Source organism: Palaemon carinicauda, chromosome 7 (assembly GCF_036898095.1).
Source record: "Palaemon carinicauda isolate YSFRI2023 chromosome 7, ASM3689809v2, whole genome shotgun sequence".
Lineage (NCBI taxonomy): Eukaryota > Metazoa > Arthropoda > Malacostraca > Decapoda > Palaemonidae > Palaemon > Palaemon carinicauda.
In genome coordinates, this window is record NC_090731.1 from 161,443,490 (window position 1) to 161,461,180 (window position 17,691).

The 17,691-nt window shown below is 45.2% G+C and overlaps 1 protein-coding gene across 1 annotated transcript in view; it reads left to right on the top strand.

Annotated features, from left to right (window-relative positions):
* LOC137644114 (outer dense fiber protein 2-like) overlaps positions 1-17,691 on the top strand; it is a 101,045-nt gene that overhangs the window by 72,851 nt on the left and 10,503 nt on the right. Inside the window, exon 8 of the mRNA XM_068377077.1 lies at positions 1,079-1,228. Within this exon, the coding sequence (XP_068233178.1) occupies positions 1,079-1,228 (150 nt within the window). The remainder of the gene's footprint in view (positions 1-1,078; positions 1,229-17,691) is intronic.

Here is a 17,691-nt window from a genome sequence, read left to right on the forward strand (position 1 = left end):
GGCGGGTGGTCAATTCTTTCTTGAGAAGCGCCGAGGTTAAAGGTTGTGATGAGGTCCTTTAGTATGGGTTGCAGCCCTTTATACTTCAGCACCTAAGAGTCGTTCAGCATCCTAAGAGGACCGCTACGCTCAGTAAGAAAGACGTACTTAATAAAGGCAGAGTAATGGTTCAAGTCGTCTTCCTTACCAGGTACTTATTTATTTTATGTTATTTTTGAATAACTAATAAAATAAAATACGGGATACTTAGCTTCTTTGTTAACATGTATGCTGGTCTCCACCCACCACCCTGGGTGTGAATCAGCTACATGATTGTCGGGTAAGATTAATATTGAAAAATGTTATTTTCATTAGTAAAATAAATTTTTGAATATACTTACCCGATAATCATGATTTAATTGACCCACCCTTCCTCCCCATAGAGAACCAGTGGACCGAGGAAAAAATTGAGGTGGTGTTGACAAGAAGTACTGGAGTACCTGACCACAGATGGCGCTGTGGTGTTCACCCCCACCTGTATAGCGATCGCTGGCGTATCCCGACCGTAGATTTCTGTCGGCAACAGAGTTGACAGCTACATGATTGTCGGGTAAGTATATTCAAAAATTTATTTTACTAATGAAAATAACATGTTTTAATCTTCACCTATGTTTTTAAACATAATCAGACATCAATATGGGCTCTATAAAAACAATTTCATGTTCATCAGTCACAGCCATCAATATTTATAACTAATAAAAGGAATGCAATTAATAGTATTGTACAGGCTATAGGTACTGTATTCCTGTGTACTGTATAAGTATCCTTGAAATTCCATGTGTTAATTACCTACTTTTGCGAGATGATCATAACTTACAGAGCACATGAATCTTTACAGATTTTTTTTGCAAAAAATTGGTGTGATTAAACATTTTCATCAACAAATTATTCAAGAAAATGTTGCGATAGTGAGTGTATGAGCCAGGATAAGAAAAGAAGGTGAGGGGAAGACTAGTTTTGGGAGTTTGAATCTGTCTTGAGGGGTTTGGAAATGTGTAAGGTGGGTATTAGATTTTATTATTAAATTCTGTTTTTCCAGGTTGAATCAGAGAACCAGAAACTCAAAAGTCTTCATGGGATGTCAGGTGATGGGGATGAGTTTCTGAACGACTATGACAGGGAAAATAGCGAGTGTGAACATCATGATTTTATCAGACTTCAAGCAAACCTTGAATCATTACGTGCTGAAGTATGTTTATTCTCCTTTTGTTTTGTTTTGTCTTTTTGGTATTAATTTGCTAGGTGGTCTCCAAGGACTTCCCTGTAAAAGGCTAGAATAGGGAATCCAATATGACATAAATACCAAAGAATTATTGTCTCCCCTGCTCCAGAGTCAAAGTATCAACGTGCAAAGCACGGATTCAGTGTGCATAAGAAAGACCTTTAAGTGTATATCAGGTATGACAGAGCAACTCTAATTCTTAAAACTGTCTAGCTATGGGTGACACATCATTACTATGTCATCACTGAAACCATCACTACAAGTAAACACAACGATATCTGTGCATCAACTTGCGCCCAACTTCCATCACTTTCCCTGTTGTGCTACGTGAAACAACATTCCCATGCCGTAAAGTGTGAAATCTTCAAATACAATTATGTTAAGTAGCAGGAACGTTTGGTTATCCATTATTCTTAATAATAGCATTAACGTAATAAAGAGTTACATTTTAATCAAGTGTGCCATTGATAGTATGATTGTTTTTATTTTTGTACAGTGTTACACTATTAACCGTTACTTCCCGGCTGCTTTAAAATATGAAGGGATTTTAGTTTTATTCCATCCTTTCCAGAATTGAAATTTGATATCCCTGTGTAATTGGATAATAAATTTAGATTCTTTATCGTATAGCCTAGTAACTTCCTTTTTTCCATAACTTTAGTCAAACTTACGAATGCTTGGTTATTAAACTGACAGCGTAATCCATCTTTGTACAACGTTTAACATATTTATCACTCTAGATAACAGTGCATTTTTGTTCGCTTACATGCTAGGGCTGTAGTTCATCACAGGTTGACTTTAGTGTGGTAATTTCTTAAACTCAGGTTTGTATTATTATGAGTGGAGCTGTAATAAAAACTTACTCATTATATTGGATTATCTGGATTTAGTTACAAATTATAGTTAATAATAAAAGGTTCATTTTAAATATTTAACTTAGCCGGTGAATATATAATAGCTGACGCCTCCGGCGGCTCAGCAGAAAAACACAAAAACTCGCGAGCGATCGCTATGAAGGTTGCGGGTGTGCCCACCAGCGCCAACTATCGGCCAGATACCGCATATACATGTAAACAGCTCCAATTCTTCTCTGTCGGTCTGATCGACAAGACGTACCATTACAATACTCGCTGTTAACCTGGAGTTTTTCAACAGTCTTGGTGAAGTACTTCCTTTTGGTTTGAGCTTTCGCAGTGCAGGTGTTTTATCTTCAACTTAAACTATTGAACTCTTTTTTGGATAGATTTAATTGTTGATTACTTTGGATTGTTTTTTGGACTTTCTTTGACTTTTCAAAATGGCCGACCCTTCCCTTAATACGGAAGTGTGTTTTAGGCTTTTAGCAATTATCTTATCACGTTATAAATTGTTGTTGTTAATTATAGATTTTCCTCTATATATTTTATATCTCACCCGCCTTTATTAGGCCTCTTCGATTAGCTTTCCATTTATACTAAACATCAATATAAATTTTAATGTTTTGTTTATATGCGGCCTTACCTATTCCTCCCCTAGTCCGAGAGTAGGCGGTCCTAACTTGGAAACCGAAGTTAAACAACGTTGAGCCCATTCAACTTTTATTTTCGTTAAGTTTAAATCATTTGCTCTGTAAGAGTTATTAAATGAATATTTTTTATTAGATATTTTATGAAAGATTTTCTTTGAATAGTCTTCGTGCTGTTTCAAAGATGAACTAACGTTTGGTTTATTTATACGCAGTTTGCGCTCTATCGTTACGATAGAGAAAGAGAGAATCACGGTTTCACTTTGCAGAAAGAGTAAATCGATTTTGACGTTTTGTTCATTCTTCTTTCAAACTGAAATGTTTTAAATACTAATTTAAAGGAACTTGTTAATTTTCAATTTCTTAGTCCTTTCAGTTTTTTCCTTTGGTCAAATAACCTGTTTATTAACGAAAGGTGAGTGGGCTTTTCTCTTCGGTGTGAAATCAAGAGAGAGAGAGACGGAGAGAGAGAGAGAGGAAGAGAGAACGTTCCGATCTTTATTCTCGTCCCAAGCGAGTAACGTTGTTCTCGAGTCAGTTTTTTACTCTCGTCCCAAATCTCTGTACGGGGAGAAAGGATAAAACGTTTTTAGTTTTTATTCTCGTCCCAAGGCACTGTACGGTGAGAGATCGAAAACGTAGTTTTGAATGAACTAGTGTTTAGTCTCCTCCCCAGTCACTGATCCTTTTATCTTTATATATTTCCGTTTTATTCGATATATATGTTTACTGTTTTTTGCTTGTATTAATGTGCTTACATTATACGACTTTTTTCGCAATTACTGTATAACCTTTTGATGTAGGGGAGAATTGCGTGCTTCAGGTAGAAATCAGTTTTTATTCATGCCTAATGTGAAATTATTGAAAAATTCGATTTCAGTGAAGTAAGTGCAAAAACAGAAAATTGTAGTGATAAAGTGATAATTGCGCAAAGTGTTATCAGTGTTGCGACAGAGGGTTCGTCTGTTCGTGCCTGTCGTTCGCCTAGTCCGAGACCTCTTGCAAGCTCCCATGCCCCAGGGAGAAGTAATGTCGTAGGACTTATGGGTTCGAGAGACTTTAACCAAAGAACAGACGTTCCCTCTATGGTTTCAGGCGTGTCTCGTCAAGACCGCCCCTACCATAAGACGAGCGAGACGGTTTTCGCCTCGTCATCCGAAGGCTTATCACGTAAGAAACCGTGGAGCAAGGTTTCGAGACCATTAAAGCGAAAGTCAGTCCCTTCAGGACAGGTCCAGCGTCCTGGTGTAGCCATTGGGACAGCTCTGACCCTGTGCAGTCATCGGAAGACTGCTCGACGCCTAAACAGAAGCGTAACACAGGCTCCGAGAGTCTTAGTGTAGGCAAGGTTTTGCAGTCACAGACGTTACCCTCGTCTCTTACCGCACCCATTCCCGTTGATCCTAAATGGGTTGTACTGCAAGTCATGCAGAATAAGCTTGCCTCTCTTATGGAGGACTATTCTGCTGAGCAGGTTCACGATGATCCTCGCCACTTAGCTGATCGAGATCCTGGCCGTCAGCCGCCCAAACGAGCCTTTGCTCGTCCTGTTGACGTTGACGTTACAAAGTCACGTCAGTCACGTTTTGTAGAGCCTCACTCGATGCAGTCCAGTGTTGACTTTCAGCCGCTTGTGGACGTTCAGCCGCTGCCGCATGCTCTTGTTGACGTTCAGGACGTTCGCCAACCAGCGAAGTTGACTTGTTTTGACGTTGAGCGTCAAGCACCGCAGTCAAGAGTTGTTTTGACTGCTCAGTCTAGGCAGTCAAGGCAGTCTCGAGTTGACGTCGAGCGTCCTCCCGCACCTGTTGTTGTTGCTGGTCAGTCCTTTAAGCAGTTACATGACATAGCGTCCTTGACTGCTACTGATGCTCCTTTGCGTGTGGACTCTGCTTGTCAAGCATTGCCACTACGGCAGGTCTCTCCCTTGCTTGAGACTCGGCAATTGTCGGACGAGGTTCCTTTCAGATGAGGAAGTTGCTGATCCCCCTCCTACTGATATTCCCTTGGGGACTCTGTCAGACGGAGAGGAGCCTAAAGCTGCTCAGCCCTCTATGGACTTTAAATAAATCATGCTGATTTTTAAGGATCTTTGTCCGGATCTTTTTGTAACTGATGCTCCTCGTTCGCCTAAACCTCAGAGTTTACACTAGGCCTAGCTACTTCGAAGCCGTTGTTTTCTAAGCTAGTGCTCTCTCGCTCTTCTTAGAGAGATTTACGTTTGCTAGGCGACTGGTTGATCACCAGGAGGAGTTTGGGGGAGACAGCCTTTGTTTTCCCTCCTTTTAAACTGGCTTATAGAGCGAGAGTCTGGTATGACACGGGAGAAGTTCTCGGCTTGGAAGTTCCTGCCTCTGCCCAGATAGACTTCTCAAACCTCATAGACTCTCCCTGGTGCCTGGCCATGAGACGCTCCAAGATTTTATGGTCAGCTTCAGAGCTAGACCATCTCCTGTTAGGAGTTTTTTCGAGCGTTTGAAGTTTTGCTGTACAATTATGTCATGCATAAACAAGGCTATCAGGGATGGCTCCAATAATCTGACAGCCACGTTCTCTGCAGGAACAATACTATCAGGGATGGCTCCAATGATCTGGCAGCCACGTTCACTGCAGGAGTACGTAAGAGGCAAGTGCGCTCAATGTGTTCATTGTCAAGACAAACTTCACGATGAAGTCTACCAAGCTGTCTTGACAGCATTAATGGAAGGCGACTGGATGGTCTCTCTCGACCTTCAGGATGCATACTTCCACATTCCTATACACCCGGATTCCCAACCGTTTCTGAGGTTTGTTTACAGGAATGTGGGGTACCAGTTTCGAGCCCTGTGCTTTGGCCTCAGTCCTGCTCCTCTCGTGTTTACGAGGCTCATGAGGAATGTGGCAAAATTCCTCCATCTATCGGGAATCCGAGCCTCCCTGTACTTGGACGACTGGCTTCTCAGAGCATCGTCCAGTCATCGCTGTCTGCAGGATCTACATTGGACATTGGGTCTGGCCAAGGAGTTGGGACTTTTGGTCAACCTAGAAAAGTCCCAACTGATCCCATCCCAGACTATTCTATATTTGGGGATGGAGATTCGCAGTCCAGTTTTTCGGGCTTTTCCGTCTGCCACCCGAATAGAACAAGCCCTGCTCAAAGTCCAAATAATGCTGAAAAGAGAACGTTTGTTCAGTCAAGAGTTGGATGAGTCTCGTAGGGACTCTCTCATCCCTGGAGCAGTTTGTCTCGCTAGGGAGACTACACCTTCGGCCTCTCCAGTTCCATCTAGCCTCTCACTGGAACAAGGACAAGACGTTAGAGACGGTATCAATCCCAGTCTCCGAACCAGTAAAGGCATGCCTGAAAGGGTGGGACAGCAATATCAGTCTGAGAGAGGGACTATCCCTAGCAGTCAAGAACCCAAACCACGTGTTGTTCTCAGACGCGTCGGATTTGGGTTGGGGTGCGACCCTGGACGGTCGGGAATGCTCGGGTCTGTGGACCTCAAGTCAGAAGAGCATGCACATCAACGGCAAGGAGCTATTAGCAGTCCACTTGGCCTTGATGAAATTCGAAAGCTTTCTTCGAAACAAAGTGGTAGAGGTCAACTCAGACAACACCACAGCTTTGGCGTACATCTCCAAGCAAGGAGGCACACACTCCCTCACGCTGTACGAGATCGCAAGGGACCTTCTCATATGGTCAAGAAATCGAGGCATCTCCCTGTTGACGAGATTCATCCAGGGGGACTTGAACGTCTTGGCAGACTGTCTCAGTCGGAGGGGTCAGGTGATACCCACGGAATGGACCCTCCACAAGGACGTGTGCAAGAGTCTTTGGGCTACTTGGGGTCAACCCACCATAGACCTCTTTGCCACCTCGTTGACCAAAAGGTTACCAATCTATTGCTCACCAGTCCCAGATCCAGAAGCAATTCACATAGACGCGTTTCTACTGGATTGGTCTCATCTGGACTTACTGTATATGCATTCCCACCATTCAAGATAGTCAACAAGGTACTGCAGAAGTTCGCCTCTCTCAAAGGGACAAGGTTGACTTTGGTTGCTCCCCTCTGGCCCACGAGAGAGTGGTTCACCGAGGTACTTCAATGGCTGGTAGACATTCCAAGAAGTCTTCCTCTAAGGGTAGATCTCTTACGTCAGCCCCACGTAAAGAATGTTCATCAAAGCCTCCCCGCGCTTCGTCTGACTGCCTTCAGACTATCGAGAGACTCTCAAGAGCTCGAAGCTTTTCGAAGGAGGCAGCCAGTGCGATTGCAAGAGCTAGGAGAGCTTCTACCATCAGAGTATACCAGTCGAAGTGGGAAGTCTTTCGAGACTGGTGCAAGTCAGCATCTGTGTCCTCTTCCAGTACCTCTGTAGCCCAAATCACAGATTTTCTTTTACATCTGAGAAATGTTCGCTCCCTCTCAGCTCCCACGATTAAGGGCTACAGGAGCATGTTGGCTTCGGTCTTTCGTCATAGAGGCTTAGATCTTTCCAACAATAAAGATCTCCAAGATCTCCTTAAGTCTTTTGAGACCTCTAAGGAACGTCATTTGGCAACTCCTGGATGGAACTTAGACGTGGTCCTAAGGTTCCTCATGTCAGACAGGTTTGAGCCATTACATTCAGCCTCCCTGAAGGATCTCACCCTCAAGACGCTTTTCCTAGTGTGCTTGGCTTCGGCTAAAAGGGTCAGTGAAATTCATGCCTTCAGTAAGAACATCGGCTTTTCTACAGAAAAAGCCACATGTTCACTTCAACTTGGTTTCCTGGCCAAAAATGAACTGCCTTCTCGTCCTTGGCCTAAGTCCTTTGATATACCTTGCCTGTCAGAGATCGTAGGCAACGAACTTGAAAGAGTGCTGTGTCCAGTTAGAGCTCTTAAGTTCTACTTAGCTCGTACTAAGTCTTTACGAGGTGGATCTGAGGCATTATGGTGCTCAGTTAAGAAATCATCATTGCCTATGTCAAAGAATGCTTTGTCATATTTAATCAGATTTTTAATACGAGAGGCTCATTCTCACTTGAATGAAAAAGACCGATGCTTGCTTAAGGTTAAGACGCACGAAGTAAGAGCTATAGCAACTTCCGTGGCCTTTAAGCAAAATAGATCTCTGCAAAGTATTATGGACGCGACCGTTTGGAGAAGCAAGTCGGTATTCGCGTCATTTTACTTAAAAGATGTCCAGACTCTTTACGAGGACTGCTACACACTGGGTCCATTCGTTACAGCGAGTGCAGTAGTGGGTAAGGGTTCTACCACTACATTCCCTTAATTCCAATATCCTTTTAATCTGCTCTTGAAATGTTTTTTAATTGGGTTGTACGGAAGGCTAAGAAGCCTTTCGCATCCTTTTTGATTTGGCGGGTGGTCAAATGTCATTTCTTGAGAGCGCCCAGATTAGGGGTTTGATGAGGTCCTGTTGTATGGGTTGCAGCCCTTGATACTTCAGCTCCTGGGAGTCTTTCAGCATCCTAAGAGGATCGCTGGGCTTCGTGAGGAAGACAGACTAACAAGGCAGAGTAATCGTCTAAGTCAACTTCCTTACCAGGTACCTATATATATTTGGGTTTTGTTATGATATAACTGTCAAAAACTCTAAGCATATACGCTGTAAACTTAATTAACTCTGGTCTCTACCCACCACCATGGGTGTGAATCAGCTATTATATATTCACTGGCTAAGTTAAATATTTAAAAATGATATTTTTCAATATTAAACTTACCCGATAATCATGTAGCTGTCAACTCCGTTGCCCGACAGAATTCTATGGAGGGATACGCCAGCTATCACAATACTAGAAGGGGGTGTACTTACCAGCGCCACCTGTGGCCAGGTACTCAAGTACTTCTTGTTGACACCTCCTCAATTATTCCTCTGTCGTGCTTCCGGCAAGACGTTCTGGGATACGCTTATGTTCTTGGAGTATTTTCACGACTTTGGTGAAGTATTTCTCTTTGATTTCGGCTGTCGCTTTACTGGAAACTTCTATATTAGCTTAGTTAGCTTTTGGAATTAATTTGATTAATTATGGTGACGAAGAGAGTATGAACTCTCACTTTTTAATGGCCGACCCTTCCCTTAGACGGAAGTGTTGGTGTCTAAGAGAGTATAGACTCTCTTTCTTAATTTTGCTTAACAAAAGTTATAGATTTATTTTATATCTCTCCGCCTCTTATAGGCCTCTTCGATTAACTTCCTTCTATTATAAACTTATTAAAATTAATTTTTATATTTGTTTATATTCGACCTTCCTAATAGTAGGCGGTCTTTTCTTGGTACCGAAGTTAATTAACATTGAGCCCGTCATTTTGGTTTTACCTGTTAACATATTATGCTATTTTAATGTCTTTGAAAGAATTTCTTTGATAGTCTCGTACTGTTTTCAAAGTTGAACTAACGTTTTGTTTTGTCTCTGCAGTTGTTGACGTTCAGAACGTTCAACTTGCGCTCTATCGTTACGATAGAGAAAGAATTTTCACGGTTTCACGTTGCAGTAAGAGTAACCGTGTCTAGCGTTTTGTTCATTCTTTCTTAACTTAATGGTTTTAATCCTAATAAAGGAACTTTTCAGTTTGGGAAATATTTCAGTTTTTTCCTTTAACAATAATATGTTTTAACGATATATATGATTGGGCTCTTCTCTCAGGTTCTAAGTCAAGAGAGAGAGAGAGAGAGAGAGATAGAGACGGAGGGAGAAAGAGGAGGATAAACGTTTCATTCAAGCGAGTAACGTTGTTATCGTTTTTGCTCTTCTCCCTAGTCTCTTTAGGGGAAGAAGGTAAACGTTTCTAGAGTGATCTAGTGTTTAGTCTCTTTCCAGCCACTGAATTATTTATCTTTCATTAGATTTTTCTGTTACATTGTAATTCTGTTTTCGCAATTACTAACTTTTGAGAAAGGATAGAATTGCGTGTTTCAGGTACAAACCACTTAAAGTTTCGAGTTCAGTGAAATAAGTGCAAACAGAAAATCAAAGTGATAAGTGATTAGCGCAAAGTGTGTCAGTGTTGTGCGTGAGGGTACTTCTGTGCGCGCCAGTCGTCCTCCCAGTCCGGGACCTCTTGCAAGCTCCCAAGCCCAGGGGAGAAGCAATGTCGAAGGGCAGAAGGGTTCAGCAGGCCTTGATCGGCGCACAGAAGTATCCTCGGTGGTTGTGGGCGTGTCTTACCGAGACCGTCACTCCCACCCGCAGACGATTGAGCCCTTATTTTGCTCGTCTGCAGAAGAAATTTAGGGGAGAAAACGCTGGTCTCAGGTCTCAAGACCTCTTAAACGTAAAGTCCAGACCTATGCCAGACGTACGAAGTTAGAGTTCAACAACCCGGATGCAGTCATTGGGTTAGCTCTGACTCTCCTCAGTCATCAGTTGAATGCACTCCGCCTAAGAGGAGTAAGGTTCTGCCACAACAGAGCTCGACTGTTAAGGCTTTACCTCAGCCTACTGTAGTTTCTGCCGACCCCAAGTGGACTCTACTACAGTCCATGCAAGCACAGCTTTCGGACTTGATGCGTGAGTGTCGGGCTGAGAGTGTTGCGCCTCCGCCTCCGCCTACACTCCCTCCGCCTGCGCTCGCTCCGCCTGATCGCAGTACCACCTGCCAGGCGTACGATGTTGAGCCACGTTCTGAGTTTGCTGTTCCCAGTGGTGTTCAGCCTCCGCCTTCCTTAAGGCAACCTTTACAATGGGATCAGGAGGATTATACCTCTCTTCCTCCGCCTCCACTTGCTGCTCCACCAGGATGCAACACTCGGTTGAGGTACAACAACCTCTCCCGTCCATGAGTCAGTCTCCTCAGCTCTCGCTGCAGCGAGCTCAACCCTCCTCAAGGCAAGCACCTCAACACCTTAGCCTTGCGCCTCAGGAGCCTCAACTTGCGAGATTTTTACTGCGTTCTGCGCAGCCACTACCTTTTCGCTCTCAGCTCACACCGCAGGAACCTCAACTCGTTCCTCAGGAACTTGCTACTGCGCATCCGCCAACCACTCAGCAAGCGCAACCCTTGAGTTCAGCCACTCATGCCAGGAGTCAGCCTCCTCCACCCATGCGCCTACCTTCTGCTACTTCCTTTGATCAGCCTTTGCAGACTGAGCCTCAGGTGTTCCCTCAACAGAGTCTTGAAGAGGAAACCACAACTATTGTTGTTCCAGCTCGTTCTGACTCTGCTGTTCAGCATACCTTACCTCCATTTTCAAACCTTATGATAATGGAGGTTATTTGTATTACTTGTAAAAATATATTTGTATTCCTGGCAATATATTTTTAACAATATCGCAAAATATGGCAAAAATATGAATCATGAGTTATGAATGTAAGGTATATATTATGTTGATATTAAAACCCCATGCAAGCATGCATAAAGCACTCTAGCACTGGTCATGGAATTTCTGAGAAATGTTAAACGCCATGCACACGCTCTGCTTACCTTACATGCTCTGCTTACAGCATGCTCTGCATACTACATGCTCTGCATACAGCATGCTCTGCATTCAGCATGCTCTGCATACAACATGCTCTACATACAGCATGCTCTGCATACAGCATGCTCTGCATACAACATGCTCTGCATACAGCATGCTCTGCATTCAGCATGCTCTGCATACAACATGCTCTGCATACAGCATGCTCTGCATTCAGCATGCTCTGCATACAACATGCTCTACATACAGCATGCTCTGCATACAGCATACTCTGCATACAACATGCTCTGCATACCTTACCGCATGCTTCTCAGTCACACATCTTTGGTTGTTGCCAACTCACTAGACTGTCAAGCAGTTTCATAACGTTGCCTTCTAGTCTGCTGCTTTTGTACCAGTGAACCCTCACTGAGAGAACTTAGCTTTTCTAGGATATGGTCCCTGTAGATGAGAAAGTTCTTTTCTCCCTCCTTCTGATATTCCCTTGAGGACTCTGTCATTTGGAGGGAGCCTTTAGCTGCATAGCCTCCTATGGACTTTTATTTAAGCATAACATGCTTCCAGGGAAGGTAATGGTTCCACTTCAGTCGCTAATCCCGTCTGTTACCACACCTGCTCCCATAGACCTTGAGCTGTGTTACAAGACATGCAGTCCAAGCTTAGTCCTTGTTAGAGGATTTTTTGTTTACGGAGTCAATGTGTCACGGGGAAGACGTTCAACAACCAACAGAAGTGACTTGTTGTGACGCAGTGCGGCAACCTCAGCAACCCGATAAGGAGTTTGTCTGTACGACCCAGACAGTCTAGACAGATTCGGGTTGTCACTGTACTTCCTCGCTTGCCCATGATTGACAGTTCACAGACTGTGCAGCAGTACCATGATCTTGTGTCCGGCTCCGTCAGACGACTGGCTTTTAAGAGCTCCCACAAGTCGTCGCTGTCTGGAGATTTTCAAATGGACTATGGATCTGACCAAGGAACTGGGCCTCCTGGTCAATTTTGAGGAGTCTCAGCTCGTCCCATCCCAGACCATTGTCTCCTTGGGTATGGATCTTCAGAGTCGAGCTTTTCGGACTTTTCCGTCGGCCCCAAGGATCTTCCAAGCCCTAGAATGCATCCAGAGCATGCTGAGAAGGAACCGATGCTCAGTCAGGTAGTGGATGAGTCTAACAGGGACACTTTCATCGCTGGCCCTGTTCATCGTGTTAGGGAGACTCCACCTCCCCCCCCTTCAGTATCATCTAGCTGCTCACTGGATAAAGGACATGACGCTAGAGACGGTCTCAGTTCCTGTTTCCGAAGAGAGGAGGTCTTCTCTCGCGTGGTGTAAGAACAGCTTTCTTCTCAAGGAAGTCTACCTTTGGCTGTTCAGAAACACGACCGCCGTCTCCTCTCGAACGCATCAGACACGGGCTGGGGTGCGACTTTGGACGGACAAGAATGCTCGGGAACATGGAATCAGGAGCAAAGGACACTTCACATCAATTGCAAGGAGTTGTTGGCGGTTATTCTGGCCTTGATAAACTTCAAGTCCCTCCAGCTTAACAAAGTGGTGGAGGTGGACTCTGACAACACCACAGCCCTGGCTTACATCTTCAAGCAGGGAGGGACTCTTTCGTGGAAGTTGTTCTAGATCGCAAGGGACCTACTCATCTGGTCTAAAGATCGAAAGCTAACTGGTAACGAGGTTCATTCAGGGCGGTATGAATGTCATGGCAGATCACCTCAGACGGAAGGGTCAGGTCATCCCCACAGAGTGGACCCTTCTCAAGAATGTTTGCAGCAGACTTTGGGCCCTGTGGGGTCAGCCAACCATAGATCTGTTCACTACCTCGATAACCTAGAGACTCCTGTTGTATTGTTCTCCGATTCCAGACCCAGCAGCAGTTCACGTGGATGCTTTTCTGCTGGATTGGTTCCATCTCGACCTGTATGCATTCCCGCCGTTCAAGATTGTCAACAGGGTACTTCAGAAGTTCTCCTCTCACAAAGGGACACGGCTGACGTTGGTTGGCTCCGCTCTGGCCCGCGAGAGAATGGTTCTTAGAGGTACTGCAATGGCTGGTCGACATTCCCAGGACTCTTCCTCTAAGAGTGAACCTTCTAAGTCTACCTCACGTAAAGAAGGTACACCCAATCCTCCACGCTCTTCGTCTGACTGCCTTCAGACTTTCGAAAGACTCTCAAGAGCTAGGGGCTTTTCGAAGGAGGCAGCCAGAGCGATTGCCAAAGCAAGGAGAACATCCACTCTCAGAATCTATCAGTCTATAGGGGAAGTCTTCCGTAGCTGGTACAAGACCAATGCAGTTTCCTCAACCAGTACCACTGTAACCCAGATTGCTGACTTCCTGTTATATCTAAGGAAAGTAAGATCTGATATAATATGCAAGAGGTTGCAGTGATTAAAAGACAGGTCTTGATGGCTTGGGTGCTAGGTAGAGACTGCCCTTTATTCATAGCTACATGGGACTACATGATACCACATCCCCCTTATCACATACAAAGCATTGATTACACATAATAACTAATCTGGCATATAAGTACAAAGAAATAAACGATGAAAGTTCCATATTCAAACGTATTCCATTGTTTTCATCCCTTCACAATAAACATGCATAGTACAATTTGTGATTGTGGATAGTAATATAAACATAATAGCTATTATCTTTGCGGACTTTGGTCCGAATAGTGTTGGTTACAGCAGGGCAGTCATAAATATGAAAATAAGTGGCAAATTATAATTTTTTTTTTTTTCTTGATGCAAAGAACAACAACACCCAAAATATATTATAACAAAATGGAAACCTGATACACATGTAACGAGTGTTCGAAATGGAGCCTGTTCTCCAGTCCGAGACTCGTAAATTTTCAAATAAAATTCATTATTCTGAATCACTTATCAGTCCTGAGACTGATAACTTTTCTTGAGTTTCAAATTCTGGTAACGACCTCTCAGAATTTTCGGTCATGAAACGAGGGGGGGGGGGGGAGTTGTATATTATTATTTAACTTAACACTTTATGGGAATTTACGGTATGTGACCGCGTTACTTTCAATATATCTGGATGGGGTTTTCACCAGCCGGCCTGACTTGGTATACACCGCTGTCGGGTCTGTAGTGTTATCACTAGTTGCGGGTCTTTGGTGGGTTATTTCGGTCTCACTAGGTGGCGGCAGCGATATATCGGCGGGTCGTGGTGGAGGCTGTGCTGATGATGTTGGAGCCTGCTGCCGGGTGTTGGGCGGTTCTGTGTTTGTCGCGAGCGGTGTCGGACGGATGTGGGACCGGTTCCTCCTGAGGCACGCTCCGTTTTGGGCTTCCACAATGTATGATTGGGGTTCTTCTGACTTACGTACCACTCTGCCTGGCACCCATGTGTGGCAGGCCTTGTCGAATATTCGGACTGGTTGTTCGGGTTGGAGGTCTGTAAAGTGCCGTTGTGTCCGATTTGGTCCTAGGCGGTCCTGGAGGTGGTTGCGGGTCGTGATGTGTGCGAGATGTGGTTCGTATCTGCCTGGTAGGTCAGTGGTCACATTGCGACCAAACATGAGCTCTGCGGGGCTGGTTGTCTTATTGTCGATCGGGGTGGCCCGTAAGTGGAGTAATGCAGTATGCATATCACCACCTGTCTCAAGGCATTTTTTGATAATCGCCTTGCATGTTCCAACTGCGCGCTCCGCGAGGCCATTGGACTGAGGGTAATGTGGGCTTGATGTGATGTGCTCAATACCCCAGGCTTTTGTGAAGTCCCTCATGGCTGCTCCCGTGTATTGAGGTCCGTTGTCTGAGACCAGGGTTTTGGGGCATCCGAACAGCGAACACAGGAATTTGAGGTGATTGGCCACACTTTCAGATGACAGGTTTTTTAGTTCGGTGACTATCGGGAATTTTGTGAAATAATCAGTTGTGATCAGATATGTCTTGTGGCCAATTTGGAAGATGTCCGAAGCGACTTTGAACCAGGGCATTGGGGGAATGTCATGATGCGTGGTTTCACTAGGACTTTGCTGGGGCTGGTACTTCTGGCATATGTCACATGCCCTGACCTTGTCCTCTATATCCTTTGCAATGTTGGGCCAGAATACACACTCCCGTGCCAGGGCTTGTGTTTTTGTGATCCCTTGGTGGGACCGGTGGAGCTGGTCCAGTATACGGCCTCTGACCTCTTTGGGGATGATAACTTGTCGCCCTTTGAATATGACTCCGTCTTCCACGGCAAGGCATTCTCTGTATGAGAAAAACTGGCGGATATCGGGGTGACAGCCTTTTACTGAGGTAGGCCAACCCTCGATGATAGTATGCTTGAGAGTGCGCAGCACTGGGTCGGTGTCAGACCTATGGCGGACCTCTTCCAAAATCTGGGGACCAAATTTTATGAGTGCAACTGATATCACATCGATGTCATCTAGTTCCAGTCCGTCCACTCGTGTATCCAAAGGGATTTCCTTGTCATTTTGTGGGTTAGGAAGGCGTGATAGGGCGTCGGAGAGTACAAGGGTTCGTCCTTCCTTGTACTTGACCCTCATGTCATACCCCTGTAGTTTCAAGAAGAGACGTTGTAGTCTAGGTGGGGCACTGATCAGTGGCTTCTCCCAGATATTAACGAGGGGTTTGTGGTCAGTGACAGCTTCGAAGTCTCTTCCGTATAGGTAGGTATGAAATCGTTGCACGCCGTGTACTAGTCCAAGGGCCTCTCGCTCGATATTGCTGTAATTTGCCTGCGTTGGTGTCAGGGCTTTGCTGGCGAAGGCTATTACCTTCCCGTCTTGGATGAGGGCCGCCCCGAGGCCTTTTTGCGATGCATCGACTTCAAGAGTCACTGGTCGAGTTGGGTCATAGTAAGACAGCGTGCTTGATGGGGCTATTTGGCGTTTCAGGTGTTGATAGGTGGATTCATGGTCTTCTTCCCATTGGAAGGGCACATCTTCCTTGACCAGATCTCGAAGTCTTTGTGACTGAGCTGAGTAATGTGGTACATAGGGGCTGAGGTAAGTCATTACTCCCAGGAATCTCTGTAGTTCCTCTTTATTGGAGGGTGACGGCATGCTATGCAGGTCGTGTACCTTTGACGGGTCTGGCATCATGCCCTTGCTGGTATAGCGTGTTCCGAAAAACTCGATTTCTGGTTTTGAAATGGAGCATTTCTTCGAGTTTAGGCTGAGTCCGTGTTGGGCTGCACGCTGCATGAACCCCATCAGGTTTTTGTCGTGTTCCGACTGGTCTTTCCCACATATTGCCACGTCATCAGCGATGCCAACAACACCTGGGAGATTCTCAATGATGGAGTCCATCCTGGCTTGAAATATGTCCTGGCTTACATTCAGCCCGAATGGTAGCCTTGTCCAACAATACCGGCCGTGTGGTGTTCGGAACGTTGTCAGTAGTTGTGAGTCCTCGTGTAGCGGTATACTCCAGTAGCCTGCTTTGGCGTCTAGCTTGGAGAACACTTTCGCTTTGGAGAATACCGGGTTGATCTCTTCTAGAGTGGGAATCTTGTGGGGACATCTTTTGAGGTTTTGGTTGAGCCGCTTGGGGTCCAGGCAGATCCGTAGGCTTCCATCGGGTTTTGTGACATACACAAGGCTGCTACACCAGTCTGTGTGTGCCGTTACGCGTCTGATAACCCCCTCTTTCTCCATAGTGTCAAGCTCGGACTTGATGCGGGGCTTCAGGTGGATACTCACCTTACGGGGCGGATCACAGAAAGGTATCGCGTCATCCTTGAGGTGGAGCATCGCGGGCTCTTTTAGTTTGCCGATACAGTCAAACTGTGCTGGGAATTGCGCTTTTAGTTGTTCGACTGACCTAATAGGGCCTTGTTGGCTTGGTTGCTCAGGTATTCCAGTAACGTCGTTGACATTGATATCCACAATACCAAGTTTTTGGCATGAGGGAAGGCCAAGTATGGCTGGACCAGACACATCAACCACGAAGAACTTTTCTTGCGAGAATGCTGGGTTGCTGAGTTTGCGGACGCTGAGCATTAGTGACCCTAGGCAGGGAATGTTGTCGCCACTGTATGATGTTAGTCTTACTGACGGTTCTGGGGATAGTACGAGGCTGGTGGGTGCATCACCAAACATTTGTTTGTATGTCCGCAAGGGCAGCGTATTGCCACCGGAACCTGTGTCGATTTTGAGTTTCAGGGGCCCATAGGCGGGGGGGTTTTCATGCTTGACCATGAGCTTTGAGAATGCTTCTCGTTTCGGTGCCACTCCTATGTCGGATATCGTTATCATGTCGAAGTTTGGCATATAATCTGTTTCTTCATCAAGATTAGGGTTTTCATTAACCATGACTTCGTGTTGCCTGTGGTTAGGAGCCCGATTCGGCCGTCGGTAGAAGCGCCCTCTTGTCTTGCTCTGACGTTGTGTCTGCTGCATGTTGTCTCCTGGCATTGTTCTGCCTCCATCAGTTTTGCGGCACATCTTTTTCCAGTGCCCCTTGATGCCACAACCACTGCATCTGTCATTGTAAGCGGGGCAAGACCTTATGGGATGGCTAAGCCCACAGTTCC